A 17825-nucleotide genomic window follows, 5' to 3' on the forward strand; every position below is an offset into this window, starting at 1 on the left:
AGAAACACCCCCACTTATACGTACACACTGATTAGAAGCTGAATCCTGACTCTAGGGACACGCAAAACCTGCGTCTATAGCCACGGTGGAAATATGGTAAGAACCTGGCAGCGTGGTTATTTCTGGAAACTTCGTGAGCATAGCCGGTTCGAGGAGAGAAGTCTGAGTCATGCTCTGAGCCCCGGGCCTGCCTCCTTTGCTGAGCCAAGCTGGACATGATCCCACAGGAGGGGTCAATGGCTCCTAATTCCCTATATTTTTAAAGCCCATTCATCCTCTCCCTTTATTTAGGCAACAGCTGTAGGCAGGGCGAGGAAAGGGCACGGAGCCCGTGCGTCAGATACGAGACCAGAGTCACTAGGGGTGTGGGTCGCCGTGCACCGAGCCCACGGGAAGGGAAGGCAGTCAATCCCTCCAGCGTCAGCAGTGATGAACTCCTCGTGGGGTGCAGAGGCCAGGCCTCATTTCTTCTCTAGACTTTTCCATATTTCCAAATTCCCTAATGGAGCCCCTTGGGAATCTGAAAATAACTTCGGAGTCACAAAGCAAAAAAGTGGCATTGAGAAGGCTCGCTTGCCAAGATGCCACTCCCCCGAGGCAGCCCACTGAGAAAGAAGCCACGTTCAAGGCCCACGGGCCACGGACTCACCACAGAAGGAGATGATGTGGCTGCTATCCTCATGGACAAACTTGCGTGTGACGGCCTCCTCCATGATCTGCTTCACCTGGAAGGCAGAGGCAGCTGGAGGGGGGCGGGGAGACCCAAATGCGATCTGGGGTGCGGCCACCCCAGAGGGCTGTGTTGCCCCCTCCGAGCCTTCTCAGGCCGGCTGGGGTGTTTGGCTAACTGCTTTCCTTCCACACCTCCTCACTGTGTCTTCTGTAAGCCTCAGGCCCGCGGCCCCAGAGCTCCACACTTCACATTTTACAGAATTATTTTTTTGGGTGCTCAGCATGGGGGGGGGTTTCCTTTCAGGTGTCCCACGAAATGTCATCTCCTTCCTGGACCCCATTATCTGAGACAGCCCTACCCCCCTGCAAGACTCCATCCACACCTTGCTATAGTTCCTTCTGGGTACTTACGCTCTCCCTGTCCTATGTATTTCTTACTGCCTCCCTGCCCTAGGATATAAATTCCCTGGGGGCAGGGTCTCGTCTGCCTTGTTCACTGTTATATCCACGGAGACTAGAACAGTGCCTGGTGCATAGCAGGTGCTCAGTAACTATTTTCTGAAAGAGGGAGGGAGGGAGGGAGGGAGGGAGGAAGGAAGGAAGGAAGGAAGGAAGGAAACAAGTATATAAAGAATCAGAAAGGTACAGTTGACAGATCGGCCCTGGAACCTGGCAGACCTGGGTTCAAATCCCTGTTCAGGCACCTACCAGTTGGGTTTGTGATCTTGTTTTGAGAAACCGGGGCTCATCGAGCTGAAGCGACTTGCCTAGAGAAGTAGAGCTGGCCGAGTGGAGACAGAATTCCAGGCTGAGTCTGACTCCGCAGCTGTGTGCTCTTCCTACCATCCTCACATGCTCAACCAATATTTTCTGAGCACCACTGATGCTCCCGGCAGGGGGGACCCAGCGCTGAAAGGGCAGCCGTGCCTCTCTGCTCACAGAGGGGACCCTCTGGTGGCCTGAACACCCTTCTGCTTTGCTGGATTCTGGGCCCCACTCTGCCCAGAGTCATTATGGGGCTTTAGCAAAGCATTTCTCTTCTAGGGCCTCAGTTTCCCCACCTTGAGGTTGAGGAGGTCAGGAGAGATGACCTCCAACGCTGGTCCCAGCTCCACATCACCAGGGCTGTGATGTGGGGGTGACAGGAGCAGTTCTGAATCCAACCCCCTCCGTGGGCTTCCTGGCTGCCCCGTGGCCCACTCAGCCTCGGCCTCGACCGGGCCAGCTCAGCAATGCCCCCGTCGGAGAATGATCTCAGGCTCTCCATGCCCCTCTCTCCCTTCCTTCCTCTTGCCTCCTGGAGGGGAAGACAGAACTCAGAGCACCCCAGGTCCCACTCTGTGGGCAACACATGGGGTGCCCGCCCCACACGACCAAGTCAGCACTCTCCCCGTGAACGACCCCCAAGCTGGGCTTGGCCGGCTGCATTTCTCAGTCTGAAAGCTCTCCAGCCAAAGCCATGGAACTGGTCCTATCCACGGGTGTGGAAACTGAGGCTCAGGGAGGCAAACTGGCCTACTCAAGGCCACACGGCTAGGAAGCAGCTACCGGTGGACTTTGGACTTAGACCGGTTTCTTGGCTCTCAGCACCAGCTGCCGTAGCCTGGGGCCCCTTTAGCTGTGTTCCCTCAGGCGAATCACATCACCTCTCTGAACCTTAGTTTTCTCATTGGGTAAAGGGCGTAGAGGAATAGCACCTGCCTCCAGGGGCTATGGGAAGACTGAGCAAGGTCACGCACGCCGTGCGCTGAGCCCTGAGCCCCGTGTAGAAGGTGCCCGCGCTAAGCGGCAGCGGTGCGCATGCGTCACCCTGCCGGAACCCTCACCTGGCCTCTTCTTACTGTTATTCTGGTCCCGGCTGAAATATTGCCGGCTCAGGAGAATAAACTCCCCTGCTTTCAGGGCTCCCAGGGTGGCTGCTTTACTAACACCCATCAGACTGATAACGGATTTCATCCTCCCCACCAGGCTGCGGACCTCCTGAGGGAGAGCACTCGGCGTGATCGCTGTGGCTCAGATGCATCACAGCTGCTCAGTAAAATTCGGTTAGAGGGACAAATGGCTTGAAAGATCTGGCTTCTGCATTGGGAGACTATTTTAGCTGAAAAAACGCTTTTCTGTCACCATATTTGTGGGTAAATAGGAAGCAGCATTCACATCCCTGTTTGTCAAAGGAGCAAACAAAAGCCCAGAGAGGTGGGGTCATCGGCCCGGGGTCACACAGCTGGTGAGGAGGAGAGTCAAGGCTTAGTTAGACCCAGGTTTGTCTGATTCCAGGGGCTGAGTTCCTCTGCAACATGCCATTAAGCCCACAGGGTATCAGAGCCTTTACCCCCCCCCCCCCAAGTACCTGCCTCCTTCTTTCCTTTGCTCTCCTGAGGCAGGATACAGTGATGCAAGCCTACAACCCAGTGTCTGAGAACCTGCCGGGGGGACTTGCCAAGCACCCAGACCTGGATGTCCCTTGGGAATAGAAGGGGGGGCGGTCCAGGCAGCTGGGTCAGGAGTGCTTTTGGAAAAGCGCAATGGTTCGTTAAGAGCTAAGAATTAGGGGCCAGATAGGCCTGGGCTCAAATCCCGGCCCAACCACTTACTAGCTGTAGGACCTCAGGCAAATTCCTTTACCTAGTACCAACTCCCAAAGTCAATAAAATCTGTTGGCTCTGCCAACCCGGAGCCTGACCATTTCTCATCCTCTCCCTCTCCGGTCCAAGTGGCCTTGCTCCAAGTCACGTCCCTCCTGGATTCACACTACAAACTCTCGCTTATCTCCCTGCCTCGTCTTAACACGATCAGAAGGATCTTGTTAAAGGGTAAGTCAACAGAACAACCAGACAGAAGATCAATAAGGAAATGGAAAACCTGAACAACATTATAGACTAAGTGGACCTAAGAGACATACAGTACCCTCGACCCAACAAGAGCAGAAAACACACTTTTCTCAAGTGCACATACGGGATATGGCATATTACAGATAGGGCACAAAACAAGTCTTAACAAATCTTCAAAGACTGAAATCATACTAGGTATCTTTTCTGATCACAATGGCATGAAACTAGAAACCAACCCTGTGAGTGGAAATTAAGCCACACACTCTTAAACAACCAGTGGGTCAAAGAAGAATTCACAAGAGAAATTTGCAAGTATCTTGAGACAAATGGAAATGAACACGCAACATACCAAAATCCATGAGATGCAAAGAAAGCAGTGATAGGAGGGAAATTTATAGCGGGAAGTACTTATGTTAAAAGACTGGGAAAGATCTGAAATCAACAATCTATTGTTACACCTTGAGGAACTATAAAAGAACAAACTAACCCCAAAGCTAGAAAAGGAGCAGAGATAACAAAATAGAAAGCAGAAACACGATGGGAAATTTTAACAAAATCAAGAGTGGATTCTCCAAAAAGATCAGCAGAACTGACAAACCTTTAAGCCAGATTAACTAAGAAAAAAAGAGAGAAGACTCAAATAACTAAATCTGAATTAACATCAATCCTCCTCAAACTCTTCCAAAAACAAAACATTGAAGAAGAGGGAATACTTTCATTGTATGAGGCCAACATTACCTTGAAACCAAAGCCAGGCAAAAACTACAGACCAATGTCTCCCATGAATATTGATGTCAAAATCCACAACAAAATACTAGCAAACAGAATTTGGTGATATCTAGAAAGGTCAGCACACCATGACCAAGGGAGGATTTACACCTAAAATGCAGGGATGGTTCAAGACACAAAAGCCAACAGATGTAATATACCACATTAACATAACAAAGAGAAAAAATACAAGAGCATCTCGGTTGATGCAGAAAAAGAATCTGACACAATTCAACACCCTTTCCTCAGAAAACACTCACTAAACTAAGAATAGCCAGAAACTACCTCACCATAATAGAGCTACCGTCCCATGCAATGGTGGGAGGCTGAAAGCTTTCCCTGCAAAGTCAAGAACAAGAAAGATAAAGATGCCTGCTCCCGCCTCTTGTATTTCACATAGCACTGGGAGTTCTAGCCAGATGAATTAGGGCAAGAAAAAAAAATCAAAGGTATGCAAATCAGAGAGAAAGAAGTAAAATGATCTCAGTTGGCAGACAATATGATCTTATGCACAGAAAACCCCAAAGACTCCACAAGAAGACTGTTGGTGGTTGTAAATACATTTAGCAAAGTTGCAGGATACAAAGTCAACATGTGAAAATAAGCCATATTTCTATTTTTTTAATTTACTTTTTTTTTTTTTAAGATTTTATTTATTCATTTGAGACAGAGATACAGAGAGAGAGAGAGCATGAGCAGGGGAGAGGCAGAAGCAGGCTCCCAGCTGAGCCAGGAGCCAGATGTGGGGCTCGATCCCAGGACCCTGGGATCATGACCTGAGCCGAAAGCAGACGCTTAACCATCTGAGCCACCCAGGCGCCCAATAAGCCGTATTTCTAAACATGGACAAGGAACAATCCAAGAAAGAATATCAATGTTCCATTTACAATAGCGTCAAAAAGAATAAAATACTTAGGAATAAACTTAACCAAGGTGGTGAAAGACCTGGGTGTTGAAAGCTCTAGTGGACCTGCTGAGAGAACTTTGTAAAGAGGCAACTAAATGGAAAGGCAAACGTGTTCAGAGATCGAAAGACTCAATATCGTTGTCAATAAAACCCAAAGCAATCTACAGATGTAATGTAATCCCCATCAAAATCCCAATGGCATTTTGTTGCCCTTATTGTTGTTTCTGGGAGGTTTTTTTTTTTTCCGGAAAACAGGAAAATCTATCCTAAAATTCATATGGAATCTCATGGGACCATGAAAAGACAAAGTGATCTTGAAAAGGAAGAACCAAGTTAGAAATCTCACACTTCCTGACTTCAAACCTTATTAGAAAACTATGGTAATCAAAACAGTGAGATATGAGCATAAAGACAAGTGGAAAAGAATAGAGAGCCCAGAAATAAACCCTCACGTTTATCAGTATATGTGAAATGATTCTGACATGGGTGCCAAGACCATTCAATGGGGGAAAGGACAGTCTTTCCCACAAATGCTCTTGGGAAAACTGGATCTCCACAGGCAAAAGAATGAAGTGAGACCCTCACCTATTCCACACACAAAAATCAACTCAAAATGGATCAAAGACCTAAACAGAACAGCGAAAACCACAGGACTCCTCAAAGGAAACATAGCAGAGAAACGTCATGACGCTGGGTTTGGCAATGATTTCTTGGCTGTGACAGCAAAAGCATAGGCGGCAAAAGTCACATGAAATAAACTGAGCTACATCGAAGTAAAAAACTTCTGGACATCAAAGGACACAATAAGCAGAGTGAGAAAGGCAAGCCATGCAATGGGAGAAAATATTTGCAAATTGTGTATCTGATAAGGAGCTAATGTCTAGATAGATGATGAATTCTTAACAACAACAAAAAGCAACCGGATTCCAAAGTGGGCAAAGGACCTTAACAGACATTCTTTCAGAGAAGATCTACAGATGGCCAATCAGCACACGAGAGGATGCTCGACATCACTCATCATCAGGGAAGTGCAAATCAAAACTGCCATGAGGTACCACCTCATACCCGTTGAGAAGGGCTACCATCCAAAAACAGAAAATAAGAGGTGTGGGTGGGAATGCGGAGAAACCAGAACCCTGTGCATTGCTAGGGGAATGTAAAATCGGGCCGCTCCTAAGGAAAACAGTACGGCAGTTGCTGAAAAAATTAAACAGAACAGTACCATAGGATCCAGCAATTCTGCTTCTGCGTACACACCCCAAAGAACTGAAAGCAGAGTATCTGAAAGAGATTTCCACACCTGTGTTCACGGCAGCATAATCCACAATGGCCAAAGGTCGAAACAACCCAATTGGCCATCGCTGGATGAATGGCTAAACAAGATGGAGCGGACACGTTCAAGGGAATGTAATTCAGTCTTATAAAGGAAGGACATTCAGACACCTGCTCCAACATGGATGAACCCTGAGCACATCATGCTAAGTGAAATAAGCCAGCCACAAAGGGACACAGTCTTACAGGAAGTGTCTGGAGTAGTCAAGCGCACGGAGACAGAACGAAGAATGGCGCTTGCCCGGGGCTGGGAGGAGAGCGTGGGGGCATTCTTGCTTAATGGAATTATTGTTTAGTGGGTATAGAGTTGTAGTTTTGTAAGATGGAGAGAGACTGACTACACAACAATGTGAATTATTTAACACTACCGAACTTAAAAATAAGAAGGTAAATTTTATGTTGTGTGTTTTACCACAGTTTTTAGAAGTGTGGATATTATATGTTAATACAGTGTAAATAAATGAATTTTTTTTTTTTAAAGGTAAGTTAGACCACATCCCTCCTCTGCTCAGAACCCCGCAGGGCTCACATCTCACACAGAATGACAGCCCCAGTCCTCACGATGGGCCCCAAGGCTCTGCATGACCTGGACCCACCACCGACCTCCCGGCCTCCTCCTTAGCTGTCCCCATCCCTCAGTCCACACACTGCTTCTCCTTGGGGTCTGCCCAACTCGGCGGGCACAGGCCCATCTCATGGCCCTCTGCACGTGCTGTTTCCTTTGCTGGAACACTCTCTCCCCAGAAATCAACACGGTTCAACTCTGTGCTCAAATGCCACCTCCCCTGATCATGCTATTTACAACTGTCAACCTCCCCCCACCCAACACTCAGAGTACCTGTTTTCTGCTTATTTCTCTCCATAGCGCTTCTTGCCTCTAACCTACTATGCGGGGTGCTTATCTTGTCCTGGGCATCTCCAATTTCATGGGCTTCTATAATCTACGAGGTCAGGAATTCCACGTATGTCCATCACTGCCCTATTCTCAAGACCTGAAGAATGCCCAGCATATAGTAGGCACTCAGTATCTGGGGGATGAATGTGTACCTCCCATGGCGACATTTACACGAGGCGAGAGAGAGCGCTCAGCATAGTGCCTGATACATATAGTCTGTGTTCCATAAACAGTAGCATTTTAATGATGATGATGATGCAGACATCCTGCTGCCCAAACAAGTCACACCTGGTCCTTGCACCCCGCACCCTACTCCTCTGCTCACCCAACACATTTATGCACGTAAAACCAGGTTAAAAAGAAAGAAAATCAATCTTGCAGAGGGAAACTGCTACCAAAGGCAGCCTGCAGGGCTGCAGGGGGTATGGAAAGAAGGGGCTTTGCCTTCAAGATGAGGTGGAGGAGGTTATAAGCAGGTGGAATGCAGAGAACGAGAACTAGTAAGTCCCAAGAGGGTCACAGTTTGTCAAGTGCTCTCCTGCCTGCCTTGTCTCATTGGATCATCCCAACAATTCAGGGTAATTGTCTGCCCATGTACCGAGGGAGAAACAGAGACTCTGGGGAGGAGGACTGAGTGTTTATGTTCCCCCCAGAATTCCTATGTTGAAACCCTAATCCCCAGCGTGATGGTATTGGGGGGGCGGCTGTGGGAGGTGATGGGGGTCATGAACAGGAGTAGTATCCATATGAAAGAGACCCCAGAGAGCTCCCTTCCCTCTTATGCCAAGTGAGGACACAGAAAAGACAGCCGTCTATGTACCAGGAAGCGGTTTCTCAGCAGACACCAAACTACCAGCACCTTGATCTTGGACTTCCCAGCGTCCAGAACCGTGAGAAAAAAATGTTTGTTGTTTAAGCCACCCGCTCTATGGTATTTTTGTTACAGCAGCCCAAATGGACTAAGACACTTCTCCAAGTCGGCACAACAAGGAAGTTCCAGGGGCACACCCGGCACCCAGAACTACAGACCCCAAAGCACAAGAGCAGGGTCCTGCAAACTTCTGTAGAGATCTACAGGGTAAGCATTTGTGGCCTTGCTGGCCACCTGGTCTCTGTCTCAACTATCCACCCTCACCCTTGTACCATGGGAGCAACCATATGTAAATGAATGAGTGTGGCTGTGTTCCAATAAAACTTTATTTACAAAAAGAAGTGGAGAGCCGGTTTTGTTCTTTGGGCAAGAGTTTGCTGACAGTGAAATAATAAAACATATGTTATCTACTGGTCTCGGCCTCCAGTTTCTGGCACAGAGCTTGTAAAACCCTGGTAATTTCCTAAGTGATAATAGCACTAGGAGCATCTTCTGGTCTGATATTTGACCTTTGACCCCAGTTCCTGACACCAAACGAACGGCTAAATCCCTTGGCATTTCCTCGGTGATAGGAATGTCTTCTGTTCTAATGAAGCGATGCTGGGTGGGCTCCAGGATCGCTTCAGGATGGGGACTGGTCACCAAAAAGACCAAGCCATGATGAGAAGCTTGGAACCTTTAGCCCCATCCCTCATTCTCCGGGAAGGATAGTTAACTGAGTTAACTATCAATCACGTCTGTGTCACGAAGCCTCCATAAAAGTCCCCAAAGTGCGGGGTTTGGAGACAATCTGAGACTTGTATCTGAAGTGGGGGAGGAGGCTTGCAGGACTGGGCCCCGAACCTGCGGAATCTGAGAATGACTCCAGGTAGCTAGCGTCAGTTCAATGAGGCCACGCAGCGGGGGCCAGAGACCTGCCCGACGTGTAGCAAACCCACTCCTTCTGGGTCCGCAGTACCGTGCAGTAAGAGTGTGAGATAAAGGAGGAATGCACGGAGTGTGTTGTCCCAACTCACCGATCCCGCATGAGAATGTCTGACAGCATTGGGCTGGCCCAGGCTGCCTACCCTAGCATCACAGTGGGGACAGCTCTGGGGTGAGCGCTAATGCGGCTGACCACCCCACGCCCAGGGCCGGCCCCAGCTCTTCCCAGGGGCCAGCCCTCTCTCAAGCAGTTTGCAGCCCTCCTGCCGATGTACCCCGGCTCCTCAGAAGTGGCCATCTGCCTGTCGCCTGCCAGAGCCACTCTGACGCAAGGGCCCAGCCACCTGTCCGTGTCCTCCCCCGTGGCGAACGCAGAGACTGTCAGGCCCCATCTGCTTCATCCACACAAGGAAGCCAGGATGGAAAATCCCTCAGCTTCACTAAAGTTCTGGTTGTGCTACCAACTAGGAGGCGCCCTCAGGCTGGCACTGTCCCTCGGGGCCTCAGTTTACCCCTCTGGGCTCAAAGACCCGCCCAGGTCCCACTTTCCAGGATGCCTTCACCTCCTTTGGGTCACGCCTCCTCTACCCACGTTTCAGATCCCACAGACTGTCATCTCCTCCACTGCTATGGGCTGAGCTGTGTCCCTGCCCCCCACTCATATGCTGAAATCGTAACCCCTAGTACCTTAGCATGTGATTGACCTTTTGATGACAAGATCTTTACAGCAGTAATTATGTTAAAATGAGGTCATTAGGGTGGGCCGTCGTCTGGTACCACTGGTGTCCTTGTAAGAGGAAATCTAAGCACAGAGCACTCCAGAGGGAAGACCACATGAAGATTCCCCAGTACGGGCAGAAAAGGGCCATCCACAAGGAACACCCAGAACAGAGCCTTCCCTCGTGGACTTCCGAAGGAGCCAAACCTGCCGACACCATGACCTTCAACTTCCAGCCTCCAGAACTGTGAGAAATCAAATTTCTGTTGTCCAAGCACCCCGGGGTGTGGCACCTTGTTCTGGCCACCAGGAGGGACTGCCAGACCCACCATCAGCATCCTCACCATCACTCTCCTCATCCTCATCCCTCTGACTGAGCACTTCTGTGCCAGAGAATGAACGAATGAGTGAATGAATTCTAGGCTTACTGGTATTATTAACTCACTGTACCCTCTCCACAGCCCTGTGAGGGTTGGTTCTACTTTTATGAGACCGAAGATCAGAGAGACTAAGCAACCAGCCCAAGGTCACACAGTGAATGAGAGGCAGAAGCAGAATCTAAACCCAGGCTCGTGATGCTACCCTAGGAGCTTCAGCCAACAGCTCGTCTCTGAAAATAATACTAAAGCTCTAACTTACTCTGTGCACAGCACTTAGCATAGTGCTATGCTCAGCATACATGGTGTTATGGACCAGATGCTTGTGTCCCCGCAAATCACATGCTGAAGCCCTACCCCCCACTCCTGGTGTGATGGTATTTGGAGGTGGGGCCTCTGGGGGGTAATTAGGGTTACATGAGGTCATGAAGGTGACGCCCTCAGGATGGGACTGGTGTCCTTAAAAGAAGAGGAAGAAATCAGAGCACAGTGAAAAAAAGGTGGTGGTCTACAAGCCAGGAAGAGAGCCCTCGCTGGGAACCCAATCGGCGAGCACCCTGACCTAGGACTTCTCAGCCTCCAAACTGCAAGAAATAAATGTCTGCTTAGGCCACTCCATCTGTGATCTTCTGCTATGGCGGTCTGACCGGAGACGCATGGCAAGCCCCACGTAATCCCCACAACACGGTTCCCAGGTGGCCCCTATCACCCACTTTACAGACAAAGAAATTGTGAACTTAGAGGTATCCGTTACTACCTAGCCAAGGTCATCAGAAAAATCCAAGGTCACCCTGCTGAGGTTTATACGCTGGTCAGTCTGACTCCAAGGGGAGCCTCTAGCCACCATACTTTGCCCCAGAAACAGGGGTCAGATGCACTCACTGGGGTTGCTGGTCTCAGTGACATGACAGAAGAAACAATCCCTTCCCTTTCCTCTCCCTCTCTCCAGAAGGCCTGGGGGACCCCTAACCACTGCATGTGGTGGGTAACTACACTAATGCGATTATTCCGTATCTCAGCACAAGCCAGGATGGAGTCTGGGGGGGCTTCTGTCTCTCTGTGTCGCAGGATGGCCTGGCCCAGCGAAACAAAGATTTGGAAGCCAGTTGTTGGCAAAACACACAGGCAGGGGTCTTCGTTGGGGGTTCTGTGTGCTTGAGAAATAGTGAGAGGGTTTTTCGGTTTGGGGCACAGGGGCCACAGGACTCAGAGATAGGGAAAGGAGACCTCTGGTCCCTCCCTGGCTCCTCAGACAGGTCCTGATGATGTGGGAGGTGCCACACTGTGCCCCACAGACCCCTTCGGGACTGAAGGCTGCTAGGAGGGCTGCCGGAGAACCCTTGGCTACCAGTCCCTCAGGGGACAGGCGATCACTTCAGCCACTGGGAGGGCCTCCCCCAAGGCCTCACTGTTTCCCAGGGTGGCCCTCCCCCCCCCGCAGTGGCTGGAACATGTGGGCTGTAAAGATCTGGCCTCCTCACCCCAGCTGGGGACAGCTTTAAAGGGCCATCCCGGCTCCCTGTGGGGGTCCCCGTGGGGCTTCCATGGAAGCCCCGTGGCCCATCTTCTCCCTTGGCTCCCTCCTGCTTGCCTCACTTTGCTTCCCTGGGTGTTCATCCCAAAGGCACACCCTAACCAGCCTGCGTGCTGACCTCCATCTCAACAGCGGCCTCCGCTCGGGGACCGCCAAGCTACAGCATGGAGGCATCTGGCAACGGTCAACAGGGACAAGCTGCAAACAGTTCACATGCCAGTGAACTCAGTGCCAGTGAACTCAGTTCAGCAGGAGGCAAGAGGCCCCCATACCCTGAGCGCACAGAGCAGTAGGGATGGAGCCAGGCAGTCCTGCCCTGGAAGACCTTTCACTCCAGTGAGGCAAAAGAGGGACCAACTGAGACAGGCACGGGGCAAGTGTGATGTGGCCAAGCAGAGCTGCTGACAGAGGGCCCAGCAGCACCAGCCCCAGGTGGGAACTGGCTAGAGATACAGATGCTCGGACTCGGATCCATGGAATCAGCTACTCCAGCCTGTTTATCAAGCGCTCCAAGGGATTCTCATGCATGCTCAGATTGCAGCAGGGGATTTGAGGGGAGGACAGAAAACAAGGAGCTGTCCCAAAATCCTTAGGAAGAGACTGAGCAGTCACGGCTTCTGTCCCTCCTGGGACCTTCCCCACACAGCTAGTCCCTCTGGCCACCTCTCCCTGCCCCCACGTCAGACTAGGGGAGCTAACAGTTCCTGGTTCCCCACTATTACAACCATGGGGTGCTGCACCCTTCCCCCCCACCCTGCCTTGGTCAACAGCGCCTTTATTAAATTCACCTTTCTCTACTCAGTTTGGGAGAATCATCTGTTTCCTATTGTTACCCAGACTGTACGTGCACAGTCTCGAGTCCAAACTCTGCTGAGTGGAGGAGGTGGTCTGCTTATCGCTGTGGACCCTGAAACTCAGAAAGCGTCATCCCCAGGGAAGGCTGGCTCCGGGCCTCTCGTCCTGGGGATGGATCTGGGGGCAGGGTGGGTGGCGGAGGGGGGAAGGCAGCACCAGTGGGTAGTACTCAGCCTAGGGAGGGGCTCCGACAAGTGAGGTGCCTCCCCACTTCCGCTGGCTCCCAGCTGTGGGCTAGAACCTGCCCCCAGAAGTTAATAAAAGGCTGACAGCCTGAGGCCAGAAGAGGAAATTAAAAAGGCAGTGGGGTGGAAGCCTCCCCCGAAGGTGGCTGAGAGCCTTACAGCAGAGGAAGAGGCCGTGCCCACGCCTGCGAGGTGGGGGGGGGGGCCATCCTGGGGGTTTGGCCCGACCTGCGGGCACGTGGTAGAGGGCCACAGAAGGCCTCCGAAATTCAGCCCAACCACCTTCCCCCTCTCGGGCTCCCAGGCACAGGCTTGGACTTGGTCCACTGTGGAGGCTGACAGATTTGAGGGACCTCGGGGTGGTCTGGGGATGGTGGCAGTGGCACTGTGGCCCCCTGGCTCCCTGCAGCAGCCTCTGTGAGTTCTCTAAGCTTCGCCCTGGAATCATGCCCAATTCACGGAGCACAGTGGCTGTGGCTGGTGGGACTCTGGGGCCACACAGACCTGCGTCTGCGTCCCTACTCGGCCCCTCATATCCAAGGGTGAGGATTAAATGGGCCATTATTTGCAAAGGGCAGGCCTGGCTAGCACATAGTAGGAGTTTTATGATGTTGAAGCTTGCTGCTCATTTTTTTTTTTTTTTGAGCACTCACTGTGTTCCTGGGACTGTTTACAGCGTGACAACCCAAATGAAGTAGGTAACCGAATTATTCCCATTTCACAGGTGGGGAAACTGAGGCAGAGAGCTATTAGATAACCCACTCAAGGTCATGCAGAGGAGGCAGGATCAGACCCAGGGCCTTTATTCTAACAAATACTTTGTCTCATAGCAGAAGCTGGAGGCCATTTTGAACAAAATGCTTCTGTTACCGTCCAGCTTAGAGTGAGAGAGTATGTTTACTGAGCACCTACTATGTGCCAGGTACTTTGTATAGAGTACCTTATTTAATCTTCACAGGAACATCATTATCCCCATTTAAAAGATGGATAAACTGAGGCTCACAGAGTTTATGCAATTTGCCCTAAGGTTACAAAACCAAGAAAGGGCGAAGCCAGGACTTGAACTTAGGTCTGACGGTCAGCAATGCCTCCAGCCCTGCCCAGAAATGGGTCAGACCCTCTGAAATCCCAAGGTGCTGAGAAACCTATGAGAAGGGTTTCCTCAGTCTCGCCCAACGTGGGGACCAAAAAAGCACTGAACTGGGAGTCAGGAGACCTGGGCCACCTGGACTTGACTCTGCCAACCACATCCTGTGGGGGCCTTTTAGGGGAAGGGGAGACCTCAAAGGTCAAAGTGGGCAGGAAGCTTTCTTTTTTTTTTTTTTTTAAAGATTTTATTTATTTATTCATTAGAGACAGAAAGAGAGAGAGAGAGAGAGGCAGAGGGAGAAGCAGGCTCCCAAGGAGCAGGGAGCCCGATGCGGGGCTCGATCCCAGGACCCTGGGATCATGACCTGAGCCGAAGGCAGACGCTTAACCATCTGAGCCACCCAGGCGCCCCTGGGCAGGAAGCTTTCATCCCTGTCTAGCATCCATGCTAAGGAGTCCTCCAACATCTGCTTGCACTCCTCCAATGATGGGGAGCTCACTTCTTTTGAAACCAGCTTATTAGCTCTAACAACAGGATGTTAGGAGACAGTTGAGAGGCTAAGAGCCAGAATGTGGAGTCACTGACCTGGTGTCGAATCCTTGACCACTCATGAGTCTGGGCAAGTTTCCCCACCTGTAAAATGGGGTGGATGATGGTAGTACACCCATCTCATTGGGTAATGGGGCCTTGAATGAGCCTGTGGAGACAGCACCTGGCACACAGTAGGGATTCTATGAATAGGAGCCAGTCTTAGATGACAGCGACTGCCTGGTTCATGGTCCCGGCCCACAGTGGGTATTCGTGAGTGTGGGTTAGGTGAATGTGCAGTTGCTAAGGGGCCCTTCGGTGTTAGGCACTTACCCCAGCTTCCCATCCACGGGTTATTCAGGACCCAGTTGGCTTCTGGGGCAGTGGCCTGGCCCCACCCCTCCACGTGGGACCTCTGAGCATCAGCCCCCGCCCATCTCTGCCCCACCCTGCAACCATTCAGAAACCAGCCCCGCCCTCCCACCCTCCACCTGCAAATATTTAAATAGTACATAGGAGGAGTAATCTCCAGACGCAGTCAGGCGGGAAATCCGGGCCAATGCGCAAAGCTGGAAGAGGGGGCTCCTGGGGCTCCCTGACCTGCCTTGTCTTCCCCCCTCCTCATTCCTGCCACCTGTCTACCCATACCCAGGTACTCTCATGTTGCCCACCTGGAACCCTGCCTGGTTCCTGATCAACTCATTATTCCCTCCTGCCTCTCCTCGCAGTGCTGTGCTCACCCCTTCTATGCTTGGAGAGGAACAGTCCAGCCCAGTGTGCAGGGCTGTCCTAAGGATTAGGGAAAATATTGGCAGAGGGCCCCCAACAGGACCCGGCACTCGACTGGCACCATAGAAAGGGAGGCGCCCTAGTGAAGTCGGTAAAAACATGAGCTCAGGTGTCACCAGGCCCAGGTCAAATTCCAATTCTGCCATTAGCTGGGTGACCTGAGGCCTCAGTTTCTTCATCTGTGCAATGGAGATGGATACTCACCCCACCTGTCAGGGCTGCTATGTGCAGATTTCATGAACAAGCCATGCACAGCACTCAGAATGGGGGCCAGGGCTCGGGACCACCACCCTGTGTAAAAGAGAGCTTCATGCATGTCACCCGCCACCCCCTTCTGCCACTGTACACTTTTGCTTACAATTTATTATGGCCTGACTTTCACTATAGATCTGTGGGCTTATCTGTTTAGTGTCCATCTCTAGGACGGTGCCGGGTAAACAGTAGGTGCTCAATATATGTTGGGTGATCACTCTGATTATTTTCGCAATGCTAACACCAGCAGCAAGGGCTCATCAAATTTGGTTCCAGGCAGTGTCTTTAAGTCCCTCGGACACCTGTTCTCATTTGCTATGTGTTCAAGGCTGGGGTGGGCAAACACTTTCCGTAAAGGGTCAGAGAGCAAACACATCAGGTTTTAGAGGAGGACTGCCAGATAAAATACAGGCTGCCCAGTGAAATCTAAACGTCAAATACGTAAGGAATTTCTTTTAGGGTAAGGATGTACCAGATATTGCATATAGACCAGACCCGTCCTAAAAGATGATTTGTTGTTTTTCTGAAATTCACATCTAAGCGGGCAACCTGAATTTTTATTTGCTAAATCTGTCAAACCGATTTGCAGGCCACATACAGCCTATGTCTCATCGTCTCTTGTTTTCACAACCCTTTTTGGGATGTCAAAACCGTTCTTAGCTTAAGGGCGGTGCACGCACAGGCTGGATTTGGCCCCCGGGGACCCCCCGGTATAAAGCACCCAGCACAGTGTCTGTAGCGCACCTCAGGCCACAATGAAAACCAGCCGGGTTGCTACCTGCTCGTCTCCAAGGCCCGCTGCCTCGGTCCTGACTCGGAGCACAGGGCACCCCAGCTGGGGTCTCAGGTGGCTGGCACCTGGACGTGCGGGTGTGTGAGTAATGCTGAGCCCGCAGCAGCTGACGAGATGAAGGCCCCCGGACCCTCAGTCTGCAAGAAACTCACAGTGGAAAGGCCAGTTAATTTAGGATGTCTGGAGGGCCTTTAGGGTGGCTTTAAAAAATAGCTCTCAGCCTTTGGGCAAAGTGAGGAGGAGAGGGCAGTGAGCAGAGGGCCGGCTCTGCCTCCCATGTAGGCACCCCGGACGCTGAGGACAAGATGCAGATGCCCTAGCAGGCCAGGGTCTCCAGCCCTGCCTCGGACCGCGGACCCTAAGACGCAGCTCCCCCAAGGCAGTGTCGTGTCGTGGGCTCTTCTGTGCCTTTGCTCACGCTTGCCTTCTGCCAGGTGCCCCTCTCTGCATGCTCCAGCTCGCTAAGTGCAACTCAGGTTTCAGCCCGCTAATGTCACCTCTTCCTCCTGGGAGCCTTCCTGGACTCTCCATACCCAAGCAGGGATAAATGTACATCTTCCATGTTCTGCTAACACCTGCCTTCCCACCACTTGTCACAGGAGCCAAAACTGTCCCTGATTCACTCAACGTTTATGGAGAACCTCCTATGAGTTTGGTACAAGGTGACAAGCAGACAGAATCCCTGTCCTCCTGGAGGTGACAGTCTTATCGAGATAGACATGAACCAAATCCAACAAACGGGGACATTACAACAAAAAGTGAGGCCAGTTCCCTGCAGCAAAAGAATTTGGTTCTATGAGAACAAATAACAAAGAAACTTGACCTGGTGAGGCAGGTCAAGAGGTCAGGGAGGGCTTCCTGGAGGAGGCGATGCTCAAGATCTAACATACAGAGAACTGAACTCTCTGGTCCATGGTTTCTCCAGCTCTAAAGCAGAGGGAAAAAAGCTGTCCCCTGCAACTGCCCCCCCCAGAGCCACCTTGGAGCTCAAAGGAAGGAACAGATGTAAGGACAATGTGGCAGGGAAAAGCACTACATGGAAATCGCTGGTGGCTTTGTATTTTTTAATTTGTTATAGGTGGGGTGCACAGGAGGTGAGCTGGGCGGGGCTGGAACAGGGCTGCAAGCTGTGACTGTTTCCACCCTGTGGCCCTGCCTTCCTTTCCTGCCAAATCCCGTCCCTTCCGCCTTCCCGCACCTAAATCCATGGGTCACACATGCCATTCCTTCCATGTGACTCACCATTCCACACCCCCCCCGCCTTTGCTTTGTGCAGGCCCCTCCACCTGATATCCCCACCCACTCCTACCTCCATCTCCAGCTCTGGAGAAACCACCCCATCCTCCGGGACTCACTGAGGTGCCCTTCTCCTCACTCCCTCCCGAGAGCCCCCCAAAGTTGATGTGACTCCCCCCACTTCTAAGCTCCTATGGTCAGCTATGAGCACTGGGCTCTCCAGTCAAACTTCCAGAATTCACACCCCAGATCTTGCACACATGATCCT

The 17825-nt window shown here is 51.3% G+C and overlaps 1 protein-coding gene across 2 annotated transcripts in view; it reads right to left on the reverse strand.

The window, feature by feature from the left end:
• Positions 1-17825, reverse strand: part of SGSM1 (small G protein signaling modulator 1) — an 86951-nt gene that overhangs the window by 56520 nt on the left and 12606 nt on the right. For both annotated transcript variants that reach the window (XM_078060845.1, XM_036105209.2), the window contains exon 3: positions 650-725. In XM_078060845.1, coding sequence (XP_077916971.1) covers positions 650-725 — 76 coding nt within the window. The remainder of the gene's footprint in view (positions 1-649; positions 726-17825) is intronic.

Source organism: Halichoerus grypus, chromosome 13 (genome assembly GCF_964656455.1).
Source record: "Halichoerus grypus chromosome 13, mHalGry1.hap1.1, whole genome shotgun sequence".
Lineage (NCBI taxonomy): Eukaryota > Metazoa > Chordata > Mammalia > Carnivora > Phocidae > Halichoerus > Halichoerus grypus.